At 43.4% G+C, this 19,803-nt stretch overlaps 1 protein-coding gene across 8 annotated transcripts in view; it reads right to left on the reverse strand.

Annotated features, from left to right (window-relative positions):
* dmxl1 (Dmx-like 1) overlaps window positions 1–17,462 on the reverse strand; it is a 204,653-nt gene extending 187,191 nt beyond the window's left edge. For 4 of the 8 annotated variants that reach the window (XM_048528017.2, XM_048528016.2, XM_048528022.2 and 1 more), the window contains exon 1: window positions 17,034–17,461. In XM_048528017.2, the coding sequence (XP_048383974.2) occupies window positions 17,034–17,120 (87 nt within the window). In that variant the 5' untranslated portion in view covers window positions 17,121–17,461. Of the gene's footprint in view, window positions 1–17,033 lie in introns of all 8 variants that reach the window. The other 4 variants (XM_048528018.2, XM_048528019.2, XM_048528026.2 and 1 more) reach the window with 2 other exon arrangements.
* Window positions 17,463–19,803: the final 2,341 nt, after the last annotated feature.

A 19,803-nucleotide genomic window follows, 5' to 3' on the forward strand; every position in this document is an offset into this window, starting at 1 on the left:
TCTATCCACCACTCCCTGGGTGAAGAAGTTTCTCCTCAACTCTGTTCTAAATGGCCTACCTCTTATTTTTAAAGCTGTGTCCTCTGGTTCTGGGCTCACCCATCAACGGAAACATACTTCGTGCCTCCAGATTGTCCAATCCCTTAATAATCTTATACATCTCAATCAGATCCCCTCTCATCCTCCTAAACTCAAGCATATACAAGCCCAGTCGCTTCAATCTTTCGACATATGATAGTCCCGCCATTCTGGGAATTGACCTCGTGAACCTACGCTGCACTCCCTCAATAGCCAGAATGTCTTTCCTTAAATTTGGAGAGCAAAACTGCACACAATACTCCAGGCGCGGTCTAAACAGGGCCCTGCACAGCTGAGAAGGACCTTTTTGCTCCTATACTCAATTCCTCTTGTTATGAAGGCCAGCATGCCATTAGCTTTCTATCAAGATGTTGCAAACCCCCAGTTCAACCTTGCTAAAATAAAATCTCCCTCCCTGCTATGACAGATTATCACCAGGCTTTCCATCTTAGAACATGCCGTAATAGATACTGGCACAGACCTCCCCAAGCCAAACAAAATCAAGTTGCTTTAGACAATGCTCTGCAGCAGCATTTAAATTTCTGAAATGGATCACACATTTCAGGCCTCACAATCCACAACCCATTATTTCATTGCGGTTATGATATTCGACTGAAAATCCAGACTCTTCAACTATGCTATTATTGTTTGGAATATTATGTTTAGCTCAAAATAAACTTTTTCAACCTAGAGACAAAAGCATCACTCAACATTATACTGGAGCTGTTGATTAGGGAAGGCAATCTACCACTGCTACATTAATGGCTCAGCTGTCTGTTGAAGAAGCTAAGTAAGCCGTCAAGTGCATCAAATTACATGCCCGTATATCAAGGGAGCATGCACTAAGTGACAGCCTTGCCAGCATTGCTAATGTCCAGAGAATGAAATCAAAAGAGACTTAGACTAGATAGAAAAACTAATCCAAACGGTGCAAGGGCAAAGGACAAGAGGACAACAATTCAAGCTGATGTCATAGTATCTGGTTTGTCAACCAATGAAAAAAGCTTTAAGCAGTGAGTGGGTTTGGAAGCTCAATCTGGAATCCAGAAATGGAGGAGGCACTGCAAGACTGTTGTGGGCAGGGTGCGGCCAAGATAGCATTTAACCTTCAGTAATGATGGGAACTGCAGATGCTGGAGAATCCAAGATAACAAAGTGTGGAGCTGGATGAGCACAGCAGGCCAAGCAACATCTCAGGAGCACAAAAGTTTGTGCTCCTGAGATGCTGTTGGCCTGCTGTGTTCATCCAGCTCCACACTTTGTTAACTAGCATTTAACCTTCAGCAATTTTTGTTCATCTGCTTTGCTTTTTCTGACCCATGGGGTTGCTAACAGTTGAACAAAGAACTAAGGACAAAGAAACCTACACAGGAACAGGCCCTTCGGCCCTCCAAGCCTGCGCCAATCAAGATCCTGTCTAACCTGTCATCTATGTTCTAACAGTCTGTGTCCACTTGCTCCCTGCCCATCCATGTACCTGTCCAAATATATCTTAAGACACTAACATGTCTGCATCTACCATCTCTGCTGGCAACGCGCTCCAGGCACCCACCACCCTCTGTGCAAAGAACTTTCCTCCTCTCACTTTGAATTCATGACCCCTAGTAACTGAATCCCCCACTCTGGGGAAAGCTTTTTGCTATCCACCCTGTCTATACCCCTCATGATTTTGTAGACCTCAATCAGGTCGCCCCTCAATCTCTGTCTTTCTAATGGAAATAATCCTAATCTACTTAACCTCTCTTCGTAGCTAGCACCCTCCGTACCAGGCAACATCCTGGTGAACCTCCTCTGCACCCTCTCCAAAGCATCCACATCTTTTTGGTAATGTGGCGACCAGAACTGCACACGGTACTCCAAACATGGCCAAACCAAAGTCCTATACAACTGCAACATGGCCTGCTAACTCTTGTACTCGATACCCCGCCCAATGAAGGAAAGCATGCCATATGCCTTTTTGACAACTCTATTGACCTGCGTTGCCACCTTCAGGGAACAATGGACCTGAACACCCAGATCTCTCCGCTCATCAATTTTCCCTGGGACTTTTCCATTTACTGTATAGTTCGCCCTTGAATTTGATCTTCCAAAATGCATCACCCCGCAACTGCCCGGATTGAACTCCATCTGCCATTTATCTGCCCAACACTCCAGTCTATCTATTGAAGTCTTGTCTGGCAGCAAACATAGCTTACATTTCGATACAGAACTGACAATGTAAAGGGGCAGCACGGTGGCACAGTGGTTAGCACTGCTGCCTCTGAGCACCAGGGACCAGGGTTCGATTCCACCCTTGGGGGACTGTGTGTGGAATTTGTACATTCTCCCCGTTTCCTCTGGGTGGTCCGGTTTCCTCCCACAGTCCAAAAATGTGCAGTCTAGGTGGACTGGCCATGCTAAATCATCCACAGTGTTCAGGGGTTCAGGGATGTGTAAGACTTCACTTCTAGCAGGTGGCTGCAAGAGAAACCCATTTTCTCGTAGTCATGTGATCTTGTTTTCCTGCCCAAGATGATGTAGGACCACTTATTTCCATATTTACATAACATGCTACACAGAATTTTAATAATCCTATCTTTCTGCCAGTTTTTTTTGGGAGGCGCAATCTGGCCTCAAAGATCGCGCATCCACCATTAAAAAATACAAATATTTAGATTAGAGAGGGGCCTCACAGCCGTTAACACTCAGTTCAGTAGCAGCCACTGCTGCCTCAGTTTACAACCTCAGAATCCCATCTCAGGACTGCACTAGGGGTTACAACTTACAGTTTAAGCAGATCTGGCCTCTAGAACTTGAAGTAAGCAAATCCAATTGCAGCAAAAGTGAATTTGATCATTATTTCAGAATGAATGTAGGGGGTCAAGAAAAACAAAAAGGTACAGGAATGGCGAAACATGATGGTGTCAGACAGCAAATTGACACACCCAAATAGCTTCCTCATATTGTAACCATTCTATGATTCCACATAAACTTAGGTGCGGCACAGTGGTTAACACTGCTGCCTCACAGTGCCAGGGACCTGGGTTCGATTCCAGCCTCGGGCAACTGTGTGTGGAGTTTGCACATTCTTCCTGTGTCTGCCTAGGTTTCCTCCAGGTGCTCCGGTTTCTGCCCACGGTCCAAGATGTCCAATCAGTGGATTGGCCATGCTAAATTGCCCGTAGTGTCACAGGGAGGTATAGATTAACTGGGTTATCGGGTGATGGGTCTAGGTGGGATGCTCTAAGGTTCAGTGTGGACTTGTTGGGCTGAAGGGCCTGTTTCCACACTGTAGGGATTCTAGCTGGTGCCAAAACGCATCTAAGAATATTTCAATAAATGACGTTAATGACCATGTTTGCTTAGTTGGAACTTTTGAATCAAAACACTTTACCCAAGTCAGCTGGGTCAATGTAAATTGAATTACTGTATCAACGCATCTTTTCAAGTAACAATCCTTGTCTTGATGGCAACGGAGTTTAGGTTAAATGTGTTACAAAGAACTGATTGAAGTCAAATTATAAAATTGTGTAGAAGTACACCAATTCCAACTTTCTGGGTAGGCCAACTCATTTTTTTCATCTCACCGTCAGGTGTGACTGGTTTCCTTGATAATACTGGGAGGCCATCCAATGAGCTGCCAATTACTTTCTCCCCTACCCAAAATCACAAAGTCAAATATCCATCCAGGCTCCACTGACAGAGCCTTGAACTCATCTTTCTCTGGTTTCTCTCCTATCTCCTCATATTTATGAGAAGCTTAGGAGGTGTACAAGACTAGATCAAGTCACCTGAGTCCTATACCAAATGGCCATTAAATCACAGAATGATGGTAGCAGAGGAGGCCATTCAAAGCATCTTACCTGCAGCAACTCAATGAATATTTTACTTAAGCGACATTCTTTAGCCTCTCCATTACTCTGGAACATTGTATTTTCAAATTTTAGCCTGATTTGTTTCTGAATCAATGATTGAGCTTTCCTCTACCACACGCTCCAGTAATACATTCCAGACTGAAAACACTTGCCGTGGGAGAAAGATCTTTCTTATCGCTTTTGCCAATTCCTTGACATCAGAGTACTCTTGATGTCTTTCATGAACGGAAGCTACATTGTCTTGATCCTCCTCAATTTTGACACTTGTACCGGATTTCCGCACAGCCTGCTCTTCTCCAAGAGAAACAATCCTAGCTTTTCCAATCTTGGTAGCTCGCTCATTCCTGGAACCATTCTTGTAAATGTCCTTAGATTTGCAGAAAAAGCCGTTCAGCCAATCAGTCTGCACCAACATAACTACCACTAGAAGTGTGCTAATCCCCGTTTCTTGCACCTAGCCCATTTCTTGAATGTTACAATATTTGAAGTGCTCATCCACATGTGTTTTAAATGCTGTAAGGTCTCAGGCCTCCACTACCTTCCCAGGCACCTTACCCTAAAACCATGCCCTCTCATGACTGATCCATCAACCAGGGGAAACAGTTGCTCTCTATTCACCCTGTCCATGCCACTCACTACAAGGAGTTCTGAGCCACACTGCCAATGCAGCAGCCAACATGCCAACACTGCCCTGGCCACTAAAGAATGAAAGAGCAAGAGTGACAGCGTGAGCTGCTGGCCAGCTGCCTGAACTCTACCTATTGTGCCCGAACAACCCTTTAGAACAATTACTTCAAATTTGGTCCTTGGTCAGGGACAGATATGTTTGACCGGAAGTGAGGCAGATATGGGGATCCAGAACTTAGCTTTGAATGAGCTTCAGCAAGACGCTCATCCAATAAGTATATGGTTCTTGCTCCCAGTGCAGACAAGGGAACAGACTAAAGGGAGGATGCGCAGACTTACACAGGACTGCAGTCAGAGGACCATTCAAGTAGGGGAGAAAAGAGAAAGTTAGTTAAGGGAATATTATTTTTCTTCGCAGTAGAGACAGAAGGTTGTGTTGTCAAGGGTCAGAAGACCTCTACTGCACTGCACAGTAATGTGGAGCGGGAAGGGAAGGATCAGTTGCCATATATACAAGGACACAGAAAGAGCTAAGAAACAAGGAGTCTCTGCTCAGAGATTTGAGCAGATAATACAATAATTATATCACCTAACACAAACTCCCAGTCCCTTATATCTGCAGTCATCACTATTCTGACCAAATGTTTTGAGCTCTCCCTATCCACCTTCCCCATTTTCCCTGCTACTTCTGAAGTTCAGCGTGATGTCACCTGCCAAATCCACGACCACTATTTCCACAGCTACATGTTTGATAGCCAAGATCACTACTGCTTTTTGGTAATTTCTATGGTACGAGCAACTCAACAAAAACCTTGCTGCAGAGGTCAAGTGCAACCCTCATGTGAATGTAACAAACAATCACAGCATTTTTGGATCAAGATAGACTTCTGCATTTGTAGACATTTGCCAGGAATTTCCATCAACTAATAAATACTTTGAAAAGTTAAAATATGAAATAGCTGCACTTAAAAACACACATTGTTAAGCTTATTAATTTTTTTTCCCAAAATCTAGTTTTCTACTGCACTATGTTAATTGTAGCAGGATGTTCCAGTTTGTGGTTACAATGACATCCAAGGGCTGTTTTGACTGCTTCTTAAAATATGTCATACATTAGTTATTGGGAAATAAGATTTATATCATTGCAAAAGGGTACCTCTGAAAAGTATGATGCATCATTTTTTGTACGCATTATTAATAGGATAACTACTGGATCCGAGCAAGTGCTAATTATAAACCTGGAAATTAAGTCAACAATTAGATCCCTTTGTGGTCAAAAATTTAATACAATCACATTGTTAATCACTCCGTCCATAGAGATACTTTGAAAACAACTGTTACCTAGGATACATACTACCAAAGTGCTTACTTTAATAATTTGGCAGCGCTATGATTTAAAAAAGGCACACAAGGAAATCAGAAAATCAACTTTGATTTCATCATGCTACATTCTCCAGTTCCCATAGTTCACTTTTTCCAGATTGAAGGAAAAATAATCTGCCCAAATACAACGTAAACATATGATACTAATTTTAAAAGTTGCAGAGTTAAGGTTCCAATTTTAAACTAATCGACAATAAAAATGGGAAACTGGCTAATTGGTATATCAGCCTCAAATAACTAAAAATTATAGAGCTGCATTCATAATAGTCATAAATACACAAGTTCCTCCAGCAAATTTAGTTTAAAGTGTGAATAATAGGTTGCACAACATTAGGATTAGTCACAGCACTTGACAAAAGACCTACCATACAAATATTAAATTAAGTAACATTACGATTTCATGTTAACTCATTTATAGGTTCCATCCTCTGGATGCAGTTGATTCATGACATTTAAGTGCTATCCAGTTGTCATGACATGAAAGAGACTGATAAGATCAAGGTCAGGTCTCAAAGTGATATTTGCCCATTACAATTTGAAACCTTGTGCAGCCATACATTATCTAGGAGATCTCATACAATTAAATCGCCCCTTTATATACTGGAGAGGCTTCCACTGTGTCTGTTGAATTATGTAAAGAGTCAAATTTAAACACATCCTTTCAAAAGATGTACAATAACAATTCAAATTGCTAGAAAGGTAGTCTCGTAACTGAGCGAGGAGAAAACAGCATAGACAAGAACACTATTCCATGGCAGGAATGGGTAATTTTCTCTGTTTGCAAGATTCCCCCAAAATTCATTAATATTGATGGTCAATAACTGAACTACAACTATTCCTTGAGGCACTCGATTCGTTACAGGGCACAGTTAAGAACCAATGGATTCCAACTATCTTCCACGTGCTAGCTGATCCATACGAGTTAACGTGCACTGACTCATCATTTGGGACTTTACTGAATGCTTTCCGGAAACACAAAAAAAACCCATCAGTTCCCTATCAAATCTGTTTGTGATAACGGAGAACTCTAGCAAATCTGTCAAACTTTACTTTCTTTTAACAAAACCATGTTGACATTGTTTTATTCCATTTAGCTTTTCTAAAGTTGAAAAATTTCTTCTCACCAAAGGGTTGAGTGCTTTAGTAACTCCTCATCACACAACTGTGGAGGCACAACCCTTGTGCATATTTAAGACTGAGATAGAAAGATTCTTGATAAGTCAGGGAATCAAGGCTTATGGGGAAAGGGCAAGAAAGTGGATTTGAACAATGTTGGATCAGCCACGATCATCCTGAATGGCAAAGCAGGCTCAAGGGGCTGAACGGCCTACTCCTGCTCATTTTGTTATGATTTAATGGTCTAAATGCCCAGTTATTCCTTTTCTAGGAAAGAATCATAGCTTAATTTTCATCATTGGTAAAATGCTAACCGGTGTATGGTTTGTCTCCTACTCTTCCCAGACAGGGATGTCACAGTAGCAGTTTTCCAATCCACTAGAACTCCCAATGAAATCAAGTGAATCCTGTAATATAGGACCAATACTTCCACTTTTTCCACAGCTCTGCAGTGAAGGCTGATCAAGTTAGTCACTCAATGTTAACTCTGTCTTTTTGGACCCCCTTGTTGGTACTAACCTTAACAATTATTCAAATTATCATGAACAAGCTTTTGTGTATTTGTCAGTCCAAATCTTTTTGAACTACTAGAATCTTCTGACCTATTTCTAACTGAATCTGAAGACTCATTTCCTTTGATAAACTGACCCTGTTGACTTTTGTCGCCATGTGCTTCCACTTATTTTGTTGCTCCATTCGAGTTGGCCTGAGTCATTTAATAGAATATCCTTATTATCGCTTGCCAAAGATTATCAGCATGCCTGCCAAGAAATCAGTCACAATTACTTCTGAACTAAAAAGTTTAACGTCAACTGCAATACAGTTCAACATTTTATCCAAGTCTAGTACCCACTTAAGATATTAGTCATCACATTTACTTGATGCTGTAATAACTTATTTGGGAAAACTTTACTGTCCCATTTAGACAGAAATCAATTTTGACAAGCATTTAACCACTAGGTTTAGTCTATAGTTGGTGCAGAGATCAATGCAAGAAACTGAGCAAAGAATTGGCATATCAAGTGTGATCATTTCTGATAGTATAACAGTAGAGTATTCCTATTCACGCATTAATGAAAAATAATATCTGCATCTATAAAGTATTTTCATAACAGATCAACAACAGGTTTTACTTCAGGTAACACGGGTATCCAGTTTAATTTTCAAAGATAGAAGTCTCCTCAATATCTGTAGACGTCAGACAGCCTCTGTGTTGTAAGCAAGCATGGGTACAAATTATTTCTAGCTTGGCGCTTTACTGCCATTTGCAAAAAAGCAATCCAGGTGACATAGGATATGGAAAATAATACCATGAGGGTGAGCTGTTCAGCTAGAGGACAAAGCACAGAAGCTGTACTTTCAACTGTAACACAATTATATACTGTTTGATATCAACACTAGATGCAAAGTGCTGCTTTTCTACCCTCGATCAGTACAAAAAAAGTTATCAAATTCAGGCATTGTTCTCAGTTTTCAGATTCAACACAAGCTGCTCAAATCATCATAATTTCTACTGGTAATCATGCTTTTCCTCAGCATTTATGGCAAAAAAAGTGTCCACGGCTGGTTATGCGCATCTAGAAATATTAGTCACTATGACGTGGAATTACAAAAGTTTAACGCACAAAGAAAATGCCCTTGTGCAGCTCTTGAAAGGTTAGCTACTGAACTCAATTTCCCCACGGCTTCTGATTTGTTCTTGTCTATCTTCCAATCACTGAATCACTTCCATGAAGACTTCATAATATCTGCTTCTCCATTAAAGTGACTTTGCACTCTGGACCTTCCGTTCTTAGTGTACTAGGGAATAATTCTTCCACTTTTCCAGTTTAGTGTTGGTCATAGGCATATAGTCAAAGTCATACAGCACGGAAACAGACCTTTAGTCTACACCAACCCATGTTCCTAAATTAAACTAGTCCCACCTGCTGGTGTTTACCCCATATCCCTCCAAACCTTTCCTACTCATGTACTTATCCAAAATGTCTTTTAAAAATGTTCTGACTATACCCGTATCCAACCCTTTCTCAGGCAGTTAATTCCACACAACCACGCTGTTTAAAAAAGGTGCCTATATCCTTTACAACTCTTTTTCGTCTTACCTTAAAAATATGCCCCCTAGTTTTGAACTACCCCATCTTAAGAAAATGACCTTAGCTATTGACCTTTTCTGTGCCCCTCATGATTTAATCGACTTTTATGAAGGTCAACCCTCAAACTCCTACACTACAGTGAAAATAGTCCCAGCCTATTTTAATGCTCAAACCTCCCATTCCGGTAACATCCTGGCAAATCTCTTCTGAACCCTCTCCAGTTTAATTATATTCTTCCTATAATATTATGACCAAAGCTACAAACAGTACTCCAGAAGAGACTTCACCAATGTCTTGTACAACCTCAACATGATGGCCCAACTCCTCTACTCAATGGTCTGAGCAAATGAAGGCAAGGGTGCTAAACGCCTTAACAAAGCTGTTTCCATGAGACTCAACATTTCAAAGAATTAAGACCATAAGACAATAGGAGTAGAAGTAAGGCCATTCGACCCATCGAGTCCACTCTGCCATTTAAATCATGGCTGATGGGCATTTCAACTCCACTTCCCTGCACTCTCCCAATAGCCCTTGATTCCTTGTGAGATCAAGAATTTATTGATCTCTGCCTTGAAGACATTTAACGTCCCGGCCTCCACCGCGCTCTGTGGCAATGAATTCCACAAGTCCACCACTCTCCGGCTGAAGAAATGTCTCCTCATTTCCGTTCTAAATCTACCCCCTCTAATTAGTCTGTAGGAAGAGGGAGGAATCGAAAGAGAAGTTGTTGAGGGTGAGGACGGGTTCGACTAGGTGGATGAGGGTGTCGGTTGAGGGGGACTGGTCAGGCCTGCGGGACAGGAAGAAGCGGAGGGTCTCGAGGCCATCTGCATGCGGAATAATGGTGTATAGGGACTGGACGTCCATGGTGAAAATGAGGTGTTGGGGGCCAGGGAATTGGAAGTCCTGGAGGAGGTGGAGGGCGTGGATGGTGTCATGGACATAAGTAGGGAGTTTCTGGACCAAAGGGGAGAAAATGGAGTCCAGATAGGTGGAGATGAGTTCCTTGGGGCAGGAACAGGCTGAGACAATGGGTCGACCAGGGCAGGCAGGTTTGTAGATTTTGCGAAGGAGATAGATACAGACTAAGGGGGAGGCCATGGGCACCCGCACGGGCCCCAGCTATGCCTGCCTCTTTGTAGGTTACGTTGAACAGTCCCTCTTCCGCACCTACACAGGCCCCAAACCCCACCGCTTCCTCCGTTACATTGATAACTGTATCGGCGCCGCCTCTTGCTCCCTAGAGGAGCTCGAACAGTTCATCCACTTCACCAACAGCTTCCACCCCAACTTTCAGTTCACCTGGGCCATCTCCAGCACATCCCTCACCTTCCTGGACCTCTCAGTCTCCATCTCAGGCAACCAGCTTACAACCAAAGTCCATTTCAAGCCCACCGACTCCCACAGCTACCTAGAATACACCTCCTCCCACCCACCCTCCTGCAAAAATTCCATCCACTATTCCCAATTCCTCCGCCTCCACTGCATCTGCTCCCACAATGAGGCATTCCACTCCCGCACATCCCAGATGTCCAAGTTCTTCGAGGACCGCAACTTTCCCCCGCAGTGGTCGAGAACGCCCTTGACCGCGTCTCCTGCATTTCCCGCAACACATCCCTCACACCCCGCCCCCGCCACAACCGCCCAAAGAGGATCCCCCTCGTTCTCACACACCACCCCACCAACCTCCGGATACAACGCATCATCCTCCGACACTTCCGCCATCTACAATCCGACCCCACAACCCAAGACATTTTTCCATCCCCACCCTTGTCTGCTTTCCGTGACAGACCACTCTCTCCCTGACTCACTTGTTCGCTCCACACTGCCCTCAAACCCCACCACACCCAGCACCTTCCCCTGCAACCGCAGGAAATGCTACACTTGCCCCCACACCTCCTCCCTCACGCCTATCCCAGGCCCCAAGATGACTTTCCATATTAAGCAGAGGTTCACCTGCACATCTGCCAATGTGGTATACTGCATCCATTGTACCTGGTGTGGTTTCCTCTACATTGGCGAAACCAAGCGGAGACTTGGGGACCGCTTTGCAGAACACCTCTGCTCGGTTCGCAATAAACAACTGCACCTCCCAGTCGCAAACCATTTCCACTCCCCCTCCCATTCTTTAGACGACATGTCCATCATGGGCCTCCTACAGTGCCACAATGCCGCCGCCCGAAGGTTGCAGGAACAGCAACTCATATTCCACCCAATGGTATCAATGAGGACTTCACCAGCTTCAAAATCTCCCCTTCCCCACTGCATCCCAAAACCAGTCCAACCTGTCTCTGCCTCCTAACCTGTTCTTCCTCTCACCCATCCCTTCCTCCCACCCCAAGCCGCACCTCCATCTCCTACCCACTAACCTCATCCCACCTCCTTGACCTGTCCGTCTTCCCTGGACTGACCTATCCCCTCCCTACCTCCCCACCTATACTCTCCTCTCCACGTATCATCTTTTCTCTCCATCTTTGGTCCGCCTCCCCCTCTCTCCCTATTAATTCCAGAACCCTCACCCCATCCCCCTCTCTGATGAAGGGTCTAGGCCCGAAACATCAGCTTTTGTGCTCCTGAGATGCTGCTGGGCCTGCTGTGTTCATCCAGCCTCACATTTTATTATCTAGAATAAAAGGTAGAAGATGGGCAGCACAAAGGCTTAGTGGTTAGTGCTGCTACCTCACAACATCAGGAACCTGGGTTCAATTCCTGCTTTGGGAGACTGTCAGTGCGGTGTCCGCAATTCTCCGTGTCTGTATGGCTTTCCACCAGGTGCTCTAGTTTCCTACCATTCCAAAGACCGGCAGGTTAGCTGGATTGGCAATGCTAAGTTCCCCAATATGTCCGGGGATGTATCAGCTAGATGGATTAGCCATGAGAAATACAAGGTTACAGAGATGAGTAGGATGCTGGGTCTGGCTAGGTTGCTCTTCAGAGGCTTGAAAAGGGCAAATCACCTCTTTCAGTACTGTCGGAATTCTATGATTCTAAGCATGACAATAATCCTAACCAGTAAATTCCATTGAAAAGGTATGTGGTCATGATCTAAAATACTTGAACATAAACATCAAAACCTGAGAATGCTGATCATCCTAAAGACGCACTGATCTTCAAATTTATGATGAGCACTGAAACAATACCACTAATACTAACTTGCGTTGAAACCAATCTTATGGCATGCCGCATCCCTGACTCTGATGTGGAAGCTTCAGATTCCAAGTCTCATTTGAACAAGTTGTTGATAGAAAACAACCAAAAACAGTAAAACAGAGGGTATCTTTCCAATACATGCTAATTGCAGGCAGTGGAATTCCTGATCAGCCATTACAAAGAGCATTACAGCAAAAGAACATGCCCTTCAGCCCAACAAGCCTGCGCCAATTCCAATTCCTTATTTAGACTTGCAACTTACTGCCCACGCATGGTTTCTATCCCTCTGTATACCTCCCATTCACATGTCCATTAAATTGCACCTTACAGACTGCTCACGTGCCTACTTGCACCACCTCACCTGGCACTGCATTTCAGGAACCCATGAAAAATTTTCTCTGCACTTCTCCCCTAAACTTTTCCTCTCTCACCATGAACCTGAGCCCTAATGTAGTTGACCTTTTCACCCTGGAAAGGAGCCTCTGACTATCCACCCTATCTATGCCTCTCAATTTTTTAAGTCTCGAACAGGTCGGCCATCTGCCTCTATCCTTCCAGTGAAAGTAATTCCAACCTTTCATCATACCTGAAACCCTCCAGAACAGGCAACATCCTGGGAAACCTTCTCTGCATCCTCTCCAAAGCATCCACAACCCTCTTGTAGTGTGGTGACCAGAACGGCACAAATTATTCCAAATGTGGCCTGAAGTTTTATACAGTTGTAATATCACTTGCCAACTTTTATATTTGGTCTCTGAGTCAATGAAGACAAGTCTTCTTGACCACCTTCTGAAAGTTGCCACTTTCAGAACCTGTGACACTTTCACATGAGAGTAGCATTATAGAACTGTGGCTCACAATGACAGTGACTCCAGATTTTTTTCCTATGGATACTGACAAGTCCTCAGGGTCAGATGGGATCCATCCCAGGATATTGTGGGAGGCAAAGGAGGAAACAGCTGGGGTCTGAACAGATAACTTTACAACCTCTTTGACCTCAGGTGAGATTCCAGAGGACAGTAAAATGGCCAGAGCTATACCTTTGTTTAAGAAGGAAAACGGAGATACTCTAGGTAATTAAAGACCTGTGAGCCTGAAGTCAGTGATGTATAAGCTGTCACAGAAAGTTCTGAGAGACAGGATTGATGCATATTTGGAGGCAAATGGACTTTTACTGATAGGCAGCTTGGATTTGCACAGGGAAAATCATAACTCACCAACCTGATTGAGTTGTTTTTGAAGAGATAAGAATGATTAAAGAAGGGGAGCAGATGTTGTCTACATACAATTTAAGGAATTTAATAGAGTACTTCATGACAAACTGGTACAAATGGCAGAATCTCATGCAACCCAGGGTGATGGCTAGATAGACACAGACCTGGTTTAGTCTTAGTAGCAGTGGTAGGGTGCTTTCAAAATGGAGGTCAGTAACCAGTAGAGTTCTGCAGGGATCAGTGCTTGGACTTTTGTTGTCTGCTATCTATATAAATGTTCTGGAGGAAAATTCAGATGGTCTATTAGTAAGTTTGCAGACACTAAAACTGATGGTGAGTAGGAATTCAAAGGATATATAGCAGGACAGACTGCAGATTTGGGCAGAGAAATGGTAGATAGAGTTTACCATGGACAAATGCAAAGTGATGCATTTTGGAAGATCAAATTCAGATTCAAATTATATAACAAGTGGCAGAGTCCTCAGGAGCAATAACAGAGGGATTTAGACTTGAACTCACGAGAAGTATTGGCTAGAAGGTCAGTATGGATCAACTGCCGCCACAGGATGTGATGATCAGCCAGAGTGGAATCAGGACCAGCATTCTCACTTAACCCCTGGTGCTGGCTGTGACAGACAGTTCAAGCAGCTAATGAAATTGATCGGTGGTGAAAGCTCACAGCTGCTCCCACTTTCCCTATCAGCACGACTTGCATGACCTGGGGAGCTGATGGTAGTGATAATATAACTAGACTGCAAATTCAAAGTTTAGGCTAATACTATGTGGCCTTAAGTTCAAAATCCATCTTGACTGCAAGTCAAATTCAATGACTAAATCTGGAATTGAAATGCTGTCTCAATAACGGTGCCCAAAAAATACTAATCATCTCAAAATGCTGGCTCGTTAATGTCCTTTAGAGAAGAAAGTCAACGACCATTTCCTCGCCTGGCTTACGTGTGACTCTGGGCACCAGCACTGAATAGTCTAGGAAGCCAATCCATTTCAAGAATAATTAGCATCAAATGCTGCCATAGTTAACAAACCCTACATTTCGTGAAAGAATATTTTTGAAAAATCCAAGCCTTCAAGTAGGCTGGTCCAGTGCGTTTATCAATTTTCATCAGTCTCCACTGCTATATAATTTACAAAATTACTGCTTTATATGTTGCAGTGGTCTCTATATCACTCTTCTAGCACATGTCCCTCTGCTGAGGGGTGACAGTCATACTGAGAAGGGGTACACAGGACTTGAAGTGCACATTCAGAGGGTCTTGGAACACAGACAGATTAGATCAGATTCCCGACAGTGTGGAAACAGGCCCTTCGGCCCAACAAGTCCACACCGCCCTTTGAAGAATCCCACCCAGACCAATCGCCCTATAACCCACACACCCCTGAACACTACGGGCAATTTAGCAAGGCCAATCCACCTAGCCTGCACATCTTTGGACTGTGGGAGGAAACCCGCACAGACATGGGGAGAATGTGCAAACTCCACACAGACAGTCGCCCAAGGCTGGAATCGAACCCAGGTCCCTGGCACTGTGAAGCTGCAGTGGTAACCACTGAGCCAGCATGCCGTCTGGATCAAATCGTTAATCAATAATGAGGCATTTCAGAAGATCAAATTCAGATGGGTCACATCTGGAACATGGTTGGTTATGTTGAGGGAGTTGCGCAAGTTGGTGGGCGGGGCTCTTGTAACAGCAGTAGTGTTCCTACCCCTGGGTCCAAGAGGCTTGGATTCAGGTCCCACCTGCTCCAGAGGTGTGCCAGCGGCTTCCTGTGGGACAGAATCATCTAACATCGGGAACATGGTTCTGCATCCATCCTGTCCAATCCCATCAGGACTTTGTAAGTTTCTATGAGACCTCTCCACCACCACCCACCCAACATGCTAGCCAAATTATCTACCTCTAGGATTGAAAACAATGCAGAAAGGCTTCAAAGTAAAAGCTTAGGAACAACCAAACCTACTGTCTCATGCGGTAGATATACAACTACTTGTACAATTATTGACGCTCTTAAATCCACCCAAATTTCTCCTTTCTAAAGTAAAAGCTTTAGGAGCCTTGTCACCTGTTGAGTATACCAAATGACATCTATGTAACTGAGAATTATAACTGTCACTCTAGGGCTGGAGCCAAAACACAAACAACAATCTGATACCTTACTGAGGATAATTGGTTGACTTGCATAGTAATACTACAGTGCAAACACTTATCCCTCAAACTGTCACAAAAAACGTGAAAGCACTTTTGAAAAAGCAAAGAAAACATCCGCACATAAAGACTTTCTGTAAAAAGAACATTTCGGTCAATTGATTATTCTCAAACATACAATGATAAAGCGTAGGAAAATCCAAAGTCTGCTGCTGGCATGTGGTCACTCATCATGTAGTGTTGTCTCTGGGACCTTTCCAACTCAGTTTGCTCACAAAACACAATTTGACAAGATCCTCTAATTATTCTTAAGAAAGATAGATTTCACCCTGAACTTAAGAGTTCTTCAGAAATAAGTGAAAATCAACTGGACTATCTCTCCACCCATGCTTCTTCCCTCCAACATAGACTAGATATCACAACATATTCCATTGAAACTGACCCAAGAGGGCCTAAAGCAAATTAGGCAGTCACCAACCTTGTGATTTCTAGGAAAACTTAAAAATTAACTGCACTTCAAAGGACCAGAGTAAACTTTTGATTTCCTTAAAGCACCAGGTATTTCCACAAAACTTGCAATAAACCCATTTTCCACAATGCTTGAAAACAACTTGAAGGTTTAAGAAATATTACAATTGAAGCATCTTTTAACACTACAGTTCACTGGCTGTCAAGCAAATGTGAAAAACAGTAAATTTAAGGCTTTCTTCACTAACCTTAGAGCTACGTGCATAACTTTAATTTTCTGTCCCAAGTGTATTTTGGAATGAAGAACCTTGGAAGATTTCCATGCCAGTGCACTTGTACCATCACCAACTGCAGGTTCCCGACTGATGCCTTACTAAGATTTGGCACATTTGGTATATAGATGCCTTCTGGCATCTGTATACTTCAGTAATGTAGGATCAAGTTTAAAAATTCTAACTATTGTTACTGTGGGACGTTATTTAATTTCAAGAATTGTAATTCACGTGAGCACTACACTGACAAAAACAGACTAACTTGGACACACATGGAATAGATTGACCAGCCTCAACAAGTGAGTACCTGTACAGAAAACGCATGATCCAAAGAAGGTAGTTCTGAATAGAATTGTGATGAAAGTAAACATTAGCATCGCGACTTAGCCGGACTCCATGAGTTGTCTGTGGTCAGGACGTACACGCTTATGTACGAGCTCCTAAAACTGTGCACAGCTACGAAAGCCGCCGGCGGCTAGACACAGTTCTCGGGATCTTTTCCATCTCGCTGTCTGTGGATTTTCAAATAAGCGACTTGTTTTGACTGCTGCTAAATAACACCCACCCCAAACATGACCCGGCTGTTTTGCAATCCTCCGCGGGCCGACACACTCACCGTGAACGGTTCATCGCCGACGTTGCCCACCGAGAAGCAGCTGTCACCGGGATTAACGGCACCAGTTAAGACCTGATGAAGGTTCATCCTCCCCTTCACGTCGTGTACCCTCCAGGCCGGCGAATGAAGCGACGAATCACCCTCCCGGCCGGTTCCCGACTCCTCGGCTCATCTCAGAGTAGCAAAGGCGACAGCAGTCCGAAGGACACCTGCACACTGAACTGGACTAGACCGGGCCGGACTAGACTGGGTTGAGTTGGGTTAGGCCTGCGTTCACTTAGTACCGTTTGACGTCTCTGATGGCCGCCGTCCTCCTGACTGCTCCCCGTCAACACCGCTCACAACGTCCCGCCGCCATCTTGCTAACACATCCAACTCTCGCGAGAGCTTGGTGTCGCGGAATGGGCGGAGCGTATGTTGCCATGAAGACGGGTCACAAGACGAGTTATCGCGAGCTCATGTTCTGGACTAAGCAGGTCTGATTCTGAGACTTGAATGCGCAAAGCGTTTGTATTGCACTTTTCACAACTTCAAGGTATCCCAAAGCATTTTAAAACCACTTAATGTGGTTCTTTATTTTGCTGCAATGGAATGTCGGCTGAACTGTGTCGCGGAGGGAGAGATTTAAAATAAATTGGTAAATTCAAAGAGAAGGGAAACAGCTGAACTCAAGATCGAGGTCAGCAAGGACGAAGAATTACTGCCTGGAGAGGTTGGGGAGCAACTGGCAATGAGAGACATAGACTAGAGCGACAGTGAACAATGATGAAAGTTGAGAGAAATAGAGCAGGACGATAAAGTGGTAAAGATGTCATTTTGTGATAAGTACCACAATGATTATTTGAACAAGTTAGATGCTGGACAATATAAGTGACTAGATGATTTCGGTAAGTGGCAAAGATCTGTCACCTATGAACCAAATTATAATAAAAGTCAATGTATGCAACCCTTATCGATAGTGATTGCAAGTGAACTGTCGCTCTGGAGAAAAATGATATGAACAATAATTGTTGATCGAGTGAAAGTGGTCAGCAGCTAAAGAACCAAGAAACAGCGGAGGAGTTGACTAAATGTTTTAGACCATAAGACATAGGAGCAGATTGAGTCTGCTTCACCATTCAGTTATGCTGACATGTTTCTCACCCCATTCACCATCTTCCCATAATCCTTGATCTCTATACTAATCAAGAATCTCCCTGTCTCCATCTTAAATGCAGCCAATGAATTGGCTTCCACAGCATTCTGCGGCAATGAGTGACACAGATTCACCACCCTCTGGCTGAAGAAATTCCTCCTCATCGCAGTTCTGAAGAGTTGCCCCTTTGCTCTGAGGCTATGCCCTTAGATCCTAGTCTGTCCTACTATTGGAGTCTTCGTGATAAAGAACACTATTAGGATTCCAAAATTACTAACTAATCAAGGGGGTAAAGGTAGTGAGGAAATAACCACAATAAATAAAACCAGAGATAAAGTATTAGGGAAATTAATGGGGTAAAAGTTGAAATGTCGTATGGACCTGATGGGTTACATCCTAGGATTTTAAGAGAAGCAGCTACAGCAATAGTTGATGAGCTGATAGTAATCTAACAAGGATCCCTAGATTTTGGAAAAATCCCAATGTAACATCCTCATTCAAAAAGGGAGAGATATTGAAAAAGGTAACTGGAGATAAGTTAGCTTAACGAGGCACTGTGAAAATTTTATGGAGCATTACATAAGTTGCTTGACAAATTTGAGCTCTTTAAGGAGGTAACATGCAGGATAGCTGAAACAGAAGCAGTGGATTGAATACATTTGGATTTGCAGAAGGTGTTTGATAAGTGCCACACATAGGCTTCTTAATAAGACCCATTGTATTTGAGATAGTATATTAGCACAGATAGAAGATTGGCCACCTAATAGAAAACAGAGAATTGAGAAAAGGGACAATATAAATGACTAGATGATTTCAGTAAGTGGCAAAGATCTGTCACCTATGAACTAAATTATAATAAAAGTCAGTGTATGCAACCCTTATTGATAGTGATTGCAAGTAAACTGTCACTCTGGAGAAAAATGAGAAGAGCAATAATTGTTGATCAAGTGGAAGAAGTCAGCAGCTAAAGAATCAAGAAACAGCTGAGGAGTTGACTAAATGTTTTAGACCATAAGACATAGGAGCAGATTGAGTCTGCTTCACCATTCAATTATGCTGACATGGTTCTCAATGGCAACCTGTAACTAGTCGAGTGCTTGTCCAGGATTCTCTGAATGTTAACTTGCAGGTTGAGTGATTAAGAAAGTGAACGTAATGTTGTCACTTATCTCAAGAGGATTGGAATATAAAAGCAGTGATGTGCTTTTGAGATTTTATAAAGCACTAGTTAGGCCCCATTTAGAATACTGTGCCTAATTTTGGGCCCCACACCTCAGGAAGGACATGCTGGCACTGGAGCGTGTCCAGCAGAGATTCACACAGATGATCCCTGGAATGGTAGGCCTAACATATGATGAACGACTGAGGATCCTGGGACTGTATTCATTAGAGTTTAGAAGGTTGAGGGGAGATCTAATAGAAACATACAAGATAATGCCTGGCTTAGAAAGGGTGGACGTTGGGAAGTTGTTTCCATTAGCCAGGGAGACTAGGACCCGCGGGCACAGCCTTAGAATTAGAGGGGGTAAATTTAGAATGGAAATGAGGAGACATTTCCTCAGCCAGAGAATGGTGGGCCTGTGGAATTCATTGCCACGGAGCGCAGTGGAGGCCGGGACGTTAAATGTCTTCAAG

This window comes from Stegostoma tigrinum, chromosome 3, assembly GCF_030684315.1.
Source record: "Stegostoma tigrinum isolate sSteTig4 chromosome 3, sSteTig4.hap1, whole genome shotgun sequence".
NCBI classification, from domain to species: Eukaryota; Metazoa; Chordata; class Chondrichthyes; order Orectolobiformes; family Stegostomatidae; genus Stegostoma; species Stegostoma tigrinum.